Consider the following 15,141-nt stretch of genomic DNA (forward strand, 5'->3'; position numbering starts at 1 on the left):
CCAATAATAAGGCGATGGGAGGCCATTCTTAACTTATGTGTGGTCAGCAGCTTGGTTGCTTCACCGCGTCTATTCTTTGTTTGGCGGTGTTTCCAACAAAGCTCAAGCTTTTTCTTGGTTTCACGTTCCATCTGAAAACATGTTGCTTAATCGGTAGACGTAGGTTACACCACTTTTTCTACATACGACACCTCCATTTTTCAGGTATGTTGATCCTAGGACCGGCTCAGAGATTTTAAGAGCCCTGTGCTAAGAAGAAAAGTGAAGCTCTAAATATAATTTTTTAATATATAAGATAAACAAACTTAAGACGGTGAATTGTCGTTATGGAAAACTTAAAAGTAAACAAATTAATTAAAAAGGAACATATGGAATTTTATAAAAAGTTCAAGGGTTAATTGTGTAACTTTTGAAAACTTATTTATTAAAGGAAAGGTTGATTATGAATTACATAGTATAAAGTAAGGGTTAAAACGGTAAATTGAATTAAAAATGTCAAAATAATGTGTACATGAATCGAACCGTACGCGTGTTTGAAAAGAAAAGAAGAGGATGCAGACATAATTTGAGCTACACAGGATTTATGCAAAAACTTGAATAAATTAATATATATTTAATTAATAAATATATAATTTAATTAATACTCGGATCCATTTTTTTTTTTCGGAGCCTGTGTGCGGCTGCACCTCTTCCCCTTAAAACCGGGCCTGGTTGATCCTATCCTCTATTTATTTATTTATACTTTATCCTCTTGGTCTCTTTCTTTTTCACACCTCCATTCGGCGGCTGAGTAACACCTTCCTTTCCCACTTACCGCCACCTCCTGCCTGTTTTGTGGACTCTGCTCGCCACCTCCTTCTGTTCAATGTTTCTTATTTGAATCGTTTACTGCCACCTAATATAACATCATCGTTTCATCGAGGTATAGTGTTTACCTATTTTCTTTTATTTGTTGAATCAAATTGTCAAAAAAATACAGCCTCCTGCTAATTTGAAGAACACGAAGATGCCCTGTACTGGGGTGACGAATGTGCTCCAATCATCAGTATATATACCACGTCCTTTCTCAGGGACAGCTGGGGTGAAGTTTTCATCTATCGGTTGTATAAGATGTGTGGGATTTCAAATTTTCATGTCGCTAGCTTGGTCCACCACATGTTGGATGAAATGCTTAAGAGAACAATATTGGCCTCAACCTGATGACAATGAATCCAATTTTAAGTCTTGACTTGAGGTATATCCACATGGTGGAAACTAGAAAAGTGAACGTGGTCAAACATTTCCCCAGCTAAACACTTCCTACCTACTATCCTTCTCTGTTGATTACAGCTCACATTAGGGGTTTTCATTCAAATTAGTTTTCCAAGTATCATCTGTTATTGAGATTGAGTTTTTATTTGATGGGTCTTGTTGTAGAGTCAACTCAGGGGCTATTGGTGACAATCAATCGTCACTATAATGGGAGTGTCAGCAGGTCATACTTGACTGGTAAAACCACTAGAACACTCACTAAAATCATTTAGTTGACCAGTTGGTGTGCTAATTAAAAGAATAAGCGGATTTTTTTTATACCCTGTAGATTAATAGATACCAATCATGAGGAACGTCCCAAATTTGAAGAAAACCCAAAATGATGATGATTGTTTGCACACAAAGCGGTATGTATAATGAATATGCTCTGCTTATTTCTCCCCTCTTTGTTTCAGACATTGTGCATTTGCTAAAAGTTTTCCTGTTAATGTACAAAGACTCAAAGAGGTAGTATTATGATATGCAAATAAAAACTTTCATGTATCGATATAGATGGATTGGATCGAGTTTAGGCTGGTAATTTCCTCAATGACATCAGTGATTCAAAAGCCTAGCAACTAAGCATCCATGGTTATAATATGTAATTTTTATCTTCTGAAATTAATATGAAATATTCAATTATCACTGAAAAACCTATTGACTCAGAGAATAGAATTAATGTTTATATTGTTGTAGGAATATATCTATATTTGGCTTCATATCAGGTTAGTTTTTTTTAATTTGCTTTAGAAATTTTCAAAACTTTTTTGACTTTAGCTTCATTCCATTGGTATGTACAATGGCTATTTACAATCGTTTCTTTGAACCATTAGATTTTATTCAAGTATCGCAAGTGACAAGACCCACAACAAGAATCGACCATTTTTCAAGAGAAATTAGACATCATCACTTAATGAAATAAAGGGTTAAAACAAAGTTGTTCATAGAAAGACAGAACGTTTGTTGGAGGCTGATAGAAAAAGGTTTTCATTTCTTTAATTTGTACCTACTCTGATAATTTCACCTCAATTTCAAGTTTCATTAGAATACAAGTGGAAGAAGATCTGATCCAGTTGATATGTTTTCTCATATGACATTCTTTTATGTTAAGTTTTGAGAGGAATAAGTAACAAGTTAGATTATGCTTTTTCTTGGTATTTAGTTGTTTAAACAGAAAGTTTACTAAACTAAACTGAACATGTTTTTATTTTATAAGTTTCAATGTTTTTCTTGGTTCTAAAAGGTTTATGCACACTCTTCATCATTATGTGCATACTAAAAATCTGAGAAATATTTGAAGTAAATACTTGCTATATTCATAAACAAACACACATGTTGTTTAACTACAGGGTAGGATGGACAAACCGGATAACATGTGCTTGTTCACAACGAGTTACTTTGTTGGGTGAATTACCCAAACAATGTCGGTTTTCAATTAGGACTCCTATGTTACCCGTAGAGCTGAGAACTGACAACTTCTTTTATCCAAAACTCTTGATAGGTTAATATTCATGAGTTTCATATATAAAAACCTACCTTTATGTAGGTCATAAATAATTAAACTCAAACTAACCTAAATTTTCAAGAAAATTAAAATCAAAAGATACTAAAAAGCTATGCATGAATGAATTGCTGATTTCTAAAACTTCTCTGTGTAGGTTTGAGATTAATGGCCAAGGATGTGAAGGTTCAATGGAAGACGTAATTCCAGCCTCCCCAAAACTTTTTTTTTTTTTTTTTTTCTGTATGTGTTCTAGATATGGCTGTGGATCTACTTGTTTTTTTATTGTTTTATTTTTTTTACAATTGCTATGTAGCTATATATGGGGTTTGAAAAACTTATTGAATTCAATCATGCAAAACAACGTTTAGTTGTGAAGAAATTATAAGGTGCGATCCTCAATAAATGATAAATCCTATCTAAACTAATCTTTTGTTTTGGTTTTTCTTTTGGAAGCATACTTTGATCCCCTTGGAAGAGTCACATTAGTATACACAAGGTATAATTTTTTTTTCCAGTGATTCCTTAACCTGCTTGGTTTATGATGATTATAAATATTTTTAATTATGTACCTATCATGCTTTCTACAATTTTAGTTCTTATTACTTATTATCTTTTCTTAAAAAAATAATTTCTTATGGGTTTGTGTAGATTCCGATTTTGAATATTAATATATGGTAATTTTGGCATGCATAGTTCTATGAACTGTTTGAAAAAATGCCAAAAGTAATAGCATGGAAAAAAAAAACTGATGGTTGGTTCAGTCTAGAGTCCACCAAGTAGGCATCTAGATGATTATAAAGGCTTGGAAGAAATCTGATTCGTGTTCTGACTTCTGATACTTTGAAACTGTCATTTTTTTTCCTTTTAACATGCATCAAGGGTCTGGGGATGAAGAGTGAGCAAACACATGCTCTTATGTCTATCGATTTTAGGATTCTTTTTATTTGAGTTCTAACGGATTTTTTTTTTATTCATTTTGAGCATATTTGCAGCCTAAACTACCAACATCAAACTTGCAAGAAAGTTGAATCTAATTAAAAAAAATCAAAGCTCTTCATTTTCAAGTAATATTATATATTTCCTTTTGCAGGGAACAAACAGTTATTAAGCTAAAGGAGCAACTGAATGAATTAGCTGTGGATCATGAAGGTAAACGAATACATCTAAGTTTTAATAAACAAAGCATAGGTAGTGTTTGGTATGATGTAATGGAGGATCGGATGGAATGGTTCATTCCATTGTATGTTCTGAATTACCCATTTGGCTCCTGTTGATGCCATTGATGACGTATCTATACAACATATACCACCAAGTTAAACCAACTATGTTGCAACTTGCGATATTCCATTAAACATTTTTTTTCTCATATATTAAAGTTTTTTTCCTATTTACATAATGATGTAAAGGAAGCATTATATCACGTGTTGATAGGACCATTCCATCATCATATTCATGTAGTCGATTATTTAACTTCAGTGTAATGTCATTAATCAAACATTTTCCTTATTTTTTTTTACATAGGATAGGCTAATTTACTAATTTAACATGTTCTTTACAGGAAATTCAACAACAATTATATTTTACTATCGCATCACATATTCTCTTTCATCAAGTTTTGCATTTATTTGAGTTTATGAATATCTGTATGATTTTGATTTGGGTTCTTTTTTGGAATATTTAGGAGTTGCTTTATTAGTAAAGTCAAATTTATGCTCAAGAGGATAACATGAATCAACTACACTCTCTAAATTTAGAAACCCGTGTCACGAATGTAGAATCAGAAAAGAGAACAATATGGAAAATGTATATGATAACAGTTATGATGAGACCAGGCACAAAGTTCTTGAAATTCAAGTGCATGAAGGCTTCAAAAATATACTTCTTTCAAAATATGTTTGGCAGCACAAGCAAAGAAGTTAATAAAGACTCGATTGGCCAGAGTACACTGGCGGAACTAGTTGGTTGGTAGGGGTAGCTTAATCCCTGCAAGTATTAAAAAAAAAAAAAAATTATATACATAAGTGTCATAAGTGTAACTATGAATAAAGATGTGTAATATTCTTGGATCCAACAACCTCGACTCAAATGTCTAATTACATTTAAAACAAAAGTCCAATTAATAGTCCATTAATCGGTGAAACTTAGCTCATTTACATATCATTGTTTTGTGTAATTGTGTAGATTATTATTTATGACATGAAGGAAAAAAAGAAATCGTCGTTGCTTTCTTTAGTTCTCCTAAGTTTTAATCATCTCATAGTTGCTCATGATTTCTTATTTTCAATTTTTGCTTTCTTCTCCCACTTGGTCACTTGCTCACTTACGGATTCATGAAACAAGTAATATTTAATTTTTTATCTTTTATATTTTATGATTTTGTTTAATTTAGTTTTTCAAATTGAAAACCTAATTAGCCAATTAGGTATTCACGTGTATTATGTTTAAATCTTCAATACCATGAATTTTTAAATATTTAATTGTGTTTAAATAGGTTTAATTGATTTTTTTTAAAAGAACATTGGATGTTGGTAATAGTGAAAATAGCGGAGGAAAAGGACCAAAACTTTAACCACAACCACAACCTATTCCATCAAATTTTGATATTAATAATCTTCATTCGAATTACATCCTGTCATCCAAATCAAAGGAATGAAATAAGGTGAAAATATTGGAATTGTAATTTAAAAAAAATATATATATTATTATCTTTTATCGAGATTTTTTTGTGCTCCCCTTACAAAAGTTTTTGGTTCCGCCACTGCCAGAGTATATTGAATACACTCGGTAATCTTTCTCTCTCCCCCCCCCCCCCCCCCCCCCCCCCTTCTTCCTTGGTCTTCTATAAATGAAATTAATATGCATCTCTTAGATTTCGTCCAAATTCAGGGCATATTTGTAAAAAACCTAAAAAGTTCATATTTCCATGACTTTCGTTCTCATACCCCTTCCGTACAAACAAAAAGAGCATCAATCTCATAATTTCATGACTTTTCAATTTTAATTAAGGAAAGTGTAAATGCTCTAAGTTTCTTTTAAATTTATAAATTTAATTAGGAAAAATGTAAATGCTATAAATTTCTTCATATAGTGACCTATCTGCAAATCTACCAAGGAAACGATTACCACTTCAAGGTATTGCTATTTAAATGGAAAAAAAACCCATTTGAAGAAGATTATTAGTCGCATCAATATTTGACTATTCTAATTATGAAATAAAGATAAATTTAGGGGTTATTTTTGTTCATCTGCTATTTGAGGTTGTTAATTTTAGTACTAAGTTCATTAAGTCTAACATTGTTTCCTTTACAACATGTAATTGTAATACTTTAGTTATCAGTGGGTGAAAAGGTGAAATCATGGTTGTGTGCATTGTGTGAATATATATTGATATTAATATACGTTTGAAGATGTTAAAAGTAAAGACTATCAGTTGCTTTTTGGGATAAAATATATACTTTGATGTCTTGTTTTCCCTCAAACCAATAAAAACTAGCTTATTAATAAACTTTTTACGGTTGTGATATATATATATATATATATATATATATATATATATATATATATATATATATATATATATATATATATATATATATATATATATATATATATATATATATATATATTGAAAATCTAAAATTATAATGATAGTCTTTACTATTAATTTGAAATTTGAACCGAGATAATTGATATATTTTCATTCAGATAATTTGTGTATTTGACTGATCGACCTCTTGGTTCGGTTATTAGATAACCATTACTATTAATTAATGTATTTTGGTATCCGTTGGTGTGTTGTGAATAAATTCTAATTTTTGCATTAAATCTGTTTTTTACAATACCATCGGCCCTTAAAATGTCCCTAGTATACATATAGAGTTGCTTAATCCAACTATTTTCTAGCAAACAACCGATAGGTATTTTAATTTTCCTTAAATTCCAATACATGCAATTCCATTTCCTTGGATAAATAAATTTGAAGGAAACTTATGGATTTTTCCTTGGCTATAAAACAATCTATTGAGAAAGGAATTTATCCATAAACAACACCTTCATCGTTGGCCACCTAATGGGATCATTTTTATAGACTTTCTCGTTTAGCTTTTGAATATCTTGCCACCATTTGAAAGCCTCTCCTTCCTGTGGCAATGTGCTGACTACAAGTTCTACTTGTTCTGGCCGTGCAACACAATGATACTCAAAATACAATTCTAGTTCCTTTACCCATTTGCAAAAGACATCAAGATTAAACTTCTCAGGGAATGTTGGTAGACCAATGTTTGGGTTGTAATGAGATGGCTTCTCCTCTGTAGGAATCTCAACCACATTATCTTGTATTGGTGCATATTTATTCAACTCCACCTCGATATGTTTTATGCGAGTGCCCAGATCTTCAAGCTTGTTTACCATGGGCCCAATACACCTATTTATTTCGTTGGCCAACGTATTCAAAGAAAAAAAGTCTACACTGAAAAATATAAACAAGTAGAATCCAAATTAAAAATTAGTTGATAACAAATATTAAATCCAAATTAATGCAAACTTAATGTCCATATTTTTAAATTTATGTCATTCAAAAATAATAAAATTTTCTAGAAACCTGGAGCCATGGTGTCCTTGATCTTGATCCATGTCTTGTGGCTCGTTCCCTGAATCAAAAAATTTAAAGTCGGTATAAAGGTTTATTTTTTTCAACACCATATTCTAATCTTGGAATAAAATTTAATCAAACTCATCCTAATAAAACCTTAATCTCCCAACCAAAGGAGTTACACCTTAATTCTTTCAAGATTTCCAATGGATTAATGGATATTTTTTTAATTATATTAATTTTAATGATCAAATTGTAGAGAGTGTTCCAAAGAGAAAGATATTTAGAAAGAAACTTTTGCAACACAAACTAGCAAATGCATACAATACAATAATATAAGTTCAAAAAGCGAACCCCATTACCAATTCAATGGCCTTGTGATATACATATGCATAATTAAATCACCAAATCCCATTTAAAATTGCCCAATCATTGTTAATTATTGACGCAGACAAAATACATATTACATAAGTCTTTATGTAAGAAAACTAATGTGTTCATCCTCATATTCCTACATAATCATAGCAGCAAACATGTACAAAAGTCAAAGGTACAAAATGAGCTGAATAAAACCAATCAAGAGAGTTAAACAATACCAAACAGACAGCAGATCCATGAATCACGCATATAAAACCATGGGAAAACAAATTTTACATTAATATTCGACTTTTCTTGTCCCCCTTCAAACAAAGCCAAACTAAGATGAAAATGAAACAACTTTGTAAATGCATTTTATCCGATAGTCAACAGCTCCTCCAATTAGGAATAGAAAAAACTAATTTTTCGATCAATTTGAAACCTTTTTACGCCTAAATTTGATGCAAAATAAATAAACTTAATTTCTTCAGAGTCGATGAACCATGGAAACTTATATCAGAATGAAAAAGAAACACAGAAAACAAACCCTAGAATATAACTAAACAAAACCATTGTCCTCGAATCGGGATTGTGATCAGTATCAGAAGTAATGAAATTGATTACCGTTATTACGTGAAGCAATCGTCCCCTGATTTGCCGGCTTCTCCTCCGCTCTACGCTGTACCGGAACCCTAAGGTGGAGATGGATCAATTTTTATAGGCGTAACATCATACCCTAAACTTATCCCCTGGGCCGTGGCCCATTGAACTGTGAAACAAATAACCAATCGACCAATAGCATAACTTCGACTTGGATGTGAGTTTATATAAAATTTTCTTGATTCTAAATAAATTTGTTGATAAAACCATAATAATAATAATAATAAGCACTTAATCACTTCAGCCTTTGCTCCAACTCTCCAGTCTGATTCTCACAAATGACTTAATACTTAAAGTTGGCAACTTTACTTACATACATGGCTTAATGGGATTTTAGAGTTTAAAAGAGCTTAATGAAAGGTCTTAACACATGCATGAGTCCAACTAAACCATAATGATCACTTTTTTATGCCTTTGGGACACCCAAAACATCCATATCCACAATAACAACTTCTGAAACAACTAGAACTCACAAGAACCACCCAAAAAGGCTAAAATGACTAAGAACAAACCCAAAAGAAGATCTATGAAATGAGAAGACAAGATCATAGCTTTTTACCTCTAATAGATTGCAAAAGATGAGAACTTTCTAGATCCACAAGCTCCCTTCAGGAAATGAGTCATCAACTTTCTTCTAATCTTACACAAATCACCATAAACACTCATCTCCAAGGTCTAAAAGCTTACTCAAGGCACTCTAGGTTTTCATGAACGTCAAAAGAGGTGGTGGCTGACTTAAAATGACCAAAGGGGTGGTATAATGTTGCTTATATAGGGTAGGAACCCCGAAATTAGGGTTTTGCTCTGAATGGGGTACACCCCGCGTACCCCTTAGTACGCCCGGCGTACACACAAACCACTTGCAACCCACATTGCCTTATTCGTTGGGCGTACCCAACCAAACATGCGTATGCACCGTCATATGCATGGGGCTGATCTGCCAAATATTTCCATTAGGGGTCACACTTGCCAATATCTTCAAAATGCCATAACTCCCTCATCCTAAGTCCGTTTCTAACGAACCTTATATCTACGTAAAGGTGGCGAGAATCCCTACGCTCCTAACAACATACCCACGCCATAAAACCTCCCAAACAAAACCTGAAATCTATAAAAGACCGAGATATCAATTTACAATTATACCCTTGGTGCCGTAGACCCGTCCTACAAGAGGAAACTCACCTCGAAAGCTAGCTGTGAATCTTGTGTAAGGAATCTCTAACCGCTGCTCCAACGACTCCCCAACTATCAATACACAATAACACTTAATCAAAATCTAATAATCCTTCTTAGGGTAAAATGACCATTTTACCCCTAGTCAAAGTCAACGTACTGGTAAAAGTCAACGTCCTGAGTTTACTCGACTCGCCGAGTTGGCTTATCAACTTGCCGAGTCCTATAGCTCATAAATCCTGAAATTGCGATCCAACTCGCCGAGTCATCCCCCTAACTCGCCGAGTTCCCCAGCTAGTCATAGTCGCGATTTAGCGAATCAACTCGTCGAGTCCTAACATAATCAGAACGGGATAACTCGTATCAACTTGTCGAGTTCACCTAAGGACTCGACGAGTTACTCTGTCTGTTTGGGCCATCGTAAAGGTTTAATCCCCTACACTTCGAATCTAAGCTTCATACTTCTTATATACTCTGGAAATGTCCTTTTAAGGGTAAAGTTTCCAACTTTACCCGTTAATACCTCCTCTTAATGAGTTTAGCTCAAATCCTAAGTCCTTGGGACCTAGATCTTGGTCCCCAAGTCATCCATACTCCAAACTACAACTTACAAACATGGATCTAGGTCCTTAACACTACTTGAATACGTAAAGTTCCTTCCTTTTTCTACATGCATGGCCCTTTTAGGGCTTAAAGGCGAAAAAGGCACCCCATAGCTTGTATGGGAGCTCTTATGGCATAAAGTTTACACCTTTAAGTCATAATAGCCCTTAAGGGTTCCAGATCTGAAATAATACCCTCTTGGATCGTCCATATCCTCATGCCCATATACTTGGACCAAAACCCTCATAAAGGTAGGACCATTTTGGCATATAGCACTTCTGAAATCTAGCAACCCAAGCAGCCCTTCAAATCGGATTCCCCGTACCGCAAGTTGTTAAAAAGATATTATAACAACACTTATATAACTCATAATAATAGCCCAAATACTCGTTATAAGGTCCTAATAACATTACTATATTTAAACATAAGCTATACTTAAGGTAGGGTAAGTATATCTCACTTACATTGGTTTTTTCTCAAAACCGGGCTCCGCCGAAGCAGAGTTTCTGAGCCGAAAACTCTTCTTTCCGGAGCCATCGAGAGATTCGGGGCTTCCTTATCATGCTAGGGAGGTTCCCTAGGCAAATTCTGGTGCTGACACGTGGTGCCGAACACAGTAGGTAAAACAGTCAATCTTATAAAATTCATAAATTTCGCATATGAGCTTCGTTTTCGACGTTTTTTACATCCACGTGTAGGTAAGTACAAGATCTACAACTTTCCGTTTGACTCCGTCGGCTAATCCTTGACCAATTTGAAATTTAACAATATGAGGAGATTATACTGTTAAATGACCGCGTAAAATTCATAACTTCTACATACGGACTCCGTTTTGTCTGTTTTTTTGTCGTTGAGTTTCACAGAGGCCGGTTTCTGTGACACCATTTAATCCACTTGAATGTTAAGATCACAAAATATCCTGATCTTGCCAACGTTTCGTTACTGATTTGGGGACTTACAACTAGTATCACATTCCATGAGCATAACCTCTAATGTCTGAATGGTCCACTCACCCAAGATAACATAACTGATTATGCCTCGACCATGTTTCTCACCCAATCTAGCATAACCAAACGGGCCTCGCCCACAGGTCTCACCCAAGCTAGCGTGGCCAAACTGGGCTAGCATATAGGCCTCACCTAAGCTAGCATAGCCAAATAGGCCTCACCCTCAATCGAAAGCTATATTAGACCAACCAATAATACAACTTTAATAATCATCTTGCCCGAACATGGATCATCTAAATAACCATAACGAGCTCGACTCAACCCGGTTGAAGGTTGTGATCCCCTCACAATCTTACAACCATTCCTGAAATGACCAAACTCATCCTAGCGGATACTACTGGCCAATCCATAGTTGTGTCACACATCTACTAAATCCATGGGCCCAAACCATGGTCTTACCAAGTATTCACAAAACCAAGCCAAAAATCTACATGATCCGAAACCCCAACCTGCTAAACCCCAAATAGGCATCCGGGTCATGTTTCGAAACCCAAAGCCTTCATCAGACAAGAACATGAAAATAGGCTATAACAAAACCCTCAACCTAAACCTAGCCACAAATACATAAAGCGCCACTATCGATTCTTCACTTACTCAGACAAGATAACATGAATCCTGTAATGTCCGGTCTCCAGATTAAATTCTTACGATGTATGTATTGATGAGCTTATGAGTTGGCCGAGTACATTAGGCATAATCATGGTATGTTGGGCATACCATGGAGAGCTTTGGATACGGGGTTATCCACCTAGTACGTTGGGCGTACCTGAGCCAAATGCAAACCCTAAGTTTTAGGGTTTGGACCCTATTTAAGCAACCTTATGCCCCAAGGTTCTCTCATTATCAACCTCTATTGTCTCTAAAAGCAATATCTCATACCTTAACCCATTTTTAGAGAGAATTGATCCTTGTGTGTGTTTTGGTGTGTGTTTGGTGCATCTTGAAGAAGAAGAAGAAGCTTGGTGAAGGAGCATTGATCAAGATGGATCTTGTAAATATAGAGTTTGTTCACCTTTCTCAGATTCTAGAGGTATAAAGTCTTAACCTTGGTTATTATGTTCTTACATCTAGGACTAGTTGAGATTTGAGCATATTTTGGTCCCATCGGTGAGTTCTTGTGAGTAAATGTTACTCCTGAAGATTTGAGTTGTCCCTTTTGATGTTTCTCAGTCCCCGATTCCCTTTGGTAGTGAAGCTATACACCAGACGTACTCAGGTGGTACGCTTAGCGTACTCACTAGCCCCTTTTCGGGCTTTAAGTTTTTGGGACATTTTTGGTCCTGAGGTCTTTGAGCCATTGATGAGCCTTAAGTTTGTGGGACATTGTTGGGATTTAGGTTATGTGAGCCTTGCTAAGCCTTAGGTCTTCTGGGCTTGGGTCATGGGTTGAGGGGCCATTAAGGGAAGGGTAAAATGGTATTTTACCCTAGGAGTCGAGATTAAGGATTTAAACTCTCATTTTCGGTTTATGGCGTAATTGTTAATTAGTGTTTTATTATTTTTGATTTAGTGTGGGGATTTTCGGATTCAGCAACCCGAGTGTTCTTTGTTTATCACCAAATTGAGGTGAGTCTTCTTATAGCATTTAGCGGGTCGAAGGCACTAAATTCGGTTCATGGATTATTGTTATTAAAATGCTAGTTGTCTGTGTGACTCTTGCATGTTTTGTACGTGTTTGTATGTGTGTCGGGTGGGCCCAATGGCAGGCGAGGCCTGATGAGTGTGTTGGGTGGGGCCCATCGCATGTTACTGATAGATCTATACCGGACGGGGCCCGATGGAGGTCGATCGGGGCCTATTGTATGTTTGGTATGTGGTATTTTGGCGGAAACTCACTAAGCTTTGTGCTTACGGTTTTCAGTTTATGTTTCAGGTGCTTTTGATTTGAAGGGGAAGAGCTCAGGATAATCGTATTGCACACACCATGTTTTCCGTATTATTGACTCTGACGTATTTTGGATATGGATGATATACTCTGATTTTCCATTTTGGTTTTTTATGAACAAGTATTGGTTGGTTGTTGATCGAATATAAAATGAAATTTTTGGTTATAAATTTTGGCACGTTACAAGTTGGTATCAGAGCCTTGGTTTGAGGGATTCGGGCATACTCTCGAATGTGTCTAAACTCAAACTGAGGAATTGGTAAGTTTTTCATAAAAGAAAATGTTTTCTAAAAGGTTTTATAATAAAAGAAAGGGGCATGGCGCATGCAATCAACTGCGTTGTAGCACATGGTTCCTGGTATGTATGATTTATGTAAGTATTTTGCATTTTTAGCCTTGGACTCGGCGAGTTGTTGGCTCGACTCGCCGAGTAGAGACGGGATATTGAGCACGTTTAAGTTGGCAACTCGGCGAGTCCATACTCTGGACTCGGCGAGTCCGCCAGTCTGGAAGAAACCCTAATTTTAGGGGTTTTCACCCTATTTAATCAACTTATTGGGGCCTCAAGTCAGCCCCCATCACCCCCAAATCATCTTTCTCAAAACCCTAGAACCCTCTTAGCCTTTTGTGTGTCTTGGTGTAATTCTTTGAAGTTTAGAGAGAAGAAGGAAGATAGATCAAGAGAAAGAGAAGGAGATCCAGAATCTTTGTGCCATTTCAGAGCTTCTTGAGGTATTAGACTCGAAAGCCTTGCTGTTCCTTCATTGGATCCTCCTTAAGAGCTTAAGATAGCTATTTTAAGGCCTCTTTTAGTCTTGATCTTGGAATAGTGAGTTAATAGAGTTAGGGGACTTCAGATCTAGGCATGATTGAGCTCCAGAAGCTCAGATCCACTGCCTTTATGGGGACATATTGCATGAAAGCCCTAGATCTACTATTCTTGTCCTTGTTAAGCCTCTTAATTCCCTTTTGATTCATGAATACACATAAAGTTGGAAACTTTACGTGTAAAACCTACCCTAAGAACCCAGATCTATGAATGGAATGAACCAGATTCAAGCATAATCGAGTATATAGCGAGTGCATGTATGCGACTCGGCGAGTCGAGTCGTGAGTCCCCGATTTTCCCCCTTTCGAGTTATGCTGAGTAGGGATCAGTGAGCCATAAGTGGACTCAGTGAGTCAGAAGCCAGACTCCTTAATGGAGGGACTCGGCGAGTCAATGCCCTGACTCAACAAGTCCAAGGCAATCTTCTTGCCTCAAGAACAGACTCGACGAGTTGTCCATACAACTCAGTGAGTCACAGACCAGAGTGTTCATCAGATGAAGATGAACTCGACGAGTTGTTCATACAACTCGTCGAGTCAGATGAAGTACCATTGGATATCTGTTTTAAAGGAAAACTCATCGAGTCTATGCCTAACTCGACAAGTAAGGACGGGAGTAAGGACAACCGACTGGATAGGGACTCAAAAGGTTGGCGAGCCAACTCGGCGAGTCGGGTCAACTGGAAGTTGACTTTGACTTTGACTTGACTTGGTCAGGGGTAAAATGGTCATTTTACCCTAAGGATAGTTAGCAGTGTTTGACTGAGTGTTTTATGGGAATTATAGCCAGGGGATTTCCGGAGCAGCAGCAGCAGACAAACAGTTCCCGAACAGATCAACAGCTACTTCGAGGTGAGTTACCTTCCAGTAGCGGTGGGTCTTGATGGGTTTTAGCCATAAGAACTTTTCTATGTGCTCATGCAAAACCCTAATGCTCGGATCTAGGCTTTCTAATCAAACACGCTTTGAATCCAAGACTTCTAATGACTATTTAGATGTAAAACCAATATTGAAACAGATCTAGAATCATACCTCTGAATTCCTTGTTGATCTTGTTGTCATGGAGCTTCTAGAGTCACAATTGTCACTCCTCTAATGGCTTACAAACACCAATAGCAAGGAGGATGATTTGAGAGAGAGGAGAGGGGAGGAATTCGGCCAGAGTGTCTCTACTTTTGATGGGATATTCAATTCCCTCAGCCATAGGGTCTATTTATACTTGTAGACTCCTTAAGGGTTACAG

General features: G+C 36.0%; 1 protein-coding gene and 1 long non-coding RNA gene across 12 annotated transcripts in view; one reads left to right on the forward strand and one right to left on the reverse strand.

Annotated features, from left to right (window-relative positions):
• Nucleotides 1-730: 730 nt before the first annotated feature.
• Nucleotides 731-4,949, forward strand: LOC145015064 (uncharacterized). Of its 8 annotated transcripts, none has more exons than XR_013665724.1 (9): nt 732-1,234; nt 1,417-1,488; nt 1,580-1,658; nt 1,804-1,891; nt 1,987-2,015; nt 2,124-2,273; nt 2,949-3,290; nt 3,885-3,943; nt 4,476-4,949. It is a non-coding gene; the product is annotated as an uncharacterized LOC145015064 (long non-coding RNA). The 8 variants fall into 8 exon arrangements; XR_013665723.1 differs by having other exon boundaries at nt 732-922; XR_013665717.1 differs by having other exon boundaries at nt 731-1,488; nt 1,964-2,015.
• A 1,638-nt stretch (nt 4,950-6,587) lies between these two features.
• Nucleotides 6,588-15,141, reverse strand: part of LOC145014654 (uncharacterized) — a 119,973-nt gene continuing 111,419 nt past the window's right edge. For 3 of the 4 annotated variants that reach the window (XM_078973080.1, XM_078973083.1, XM_078973082.1), the window contains exons 3-4: nt 7,395-7,443; nt 6,588-7,262 (exon numbers count right to left, since the gene is read on the reverse strand). In XM_078973080.1, the coding sequence (XP_078829206.1) occupies nt 6,812-7,262; nt 7,395-7,443 (500 nt within the window). In that variant the 3' untranslated portion in view covers nt 6,588-6,811. Of the gene's footprint in view, nt 7,263-7,394; nt 7,444-8,366; nt 8,534-15,141 lie in introns of those variants that run through there. The other variant, XM_078973085.1, reaches the window with a different exon arrangement.

Source organism: Lactuca saligna, chromosome 9 (assembly GCF_052625555.1).
Source record: "Lactuca saligna cultivar CGN05327 chromosome 9, ASM5262555v1, whole genome shotgun sequence".
Taxonomy (NCBI): Eukaryota; Viridiplantae; Streptophyta; class Magnoliopsida; order Asterales; family Asteraceae; genus Lactuca; species Lactuca saligna.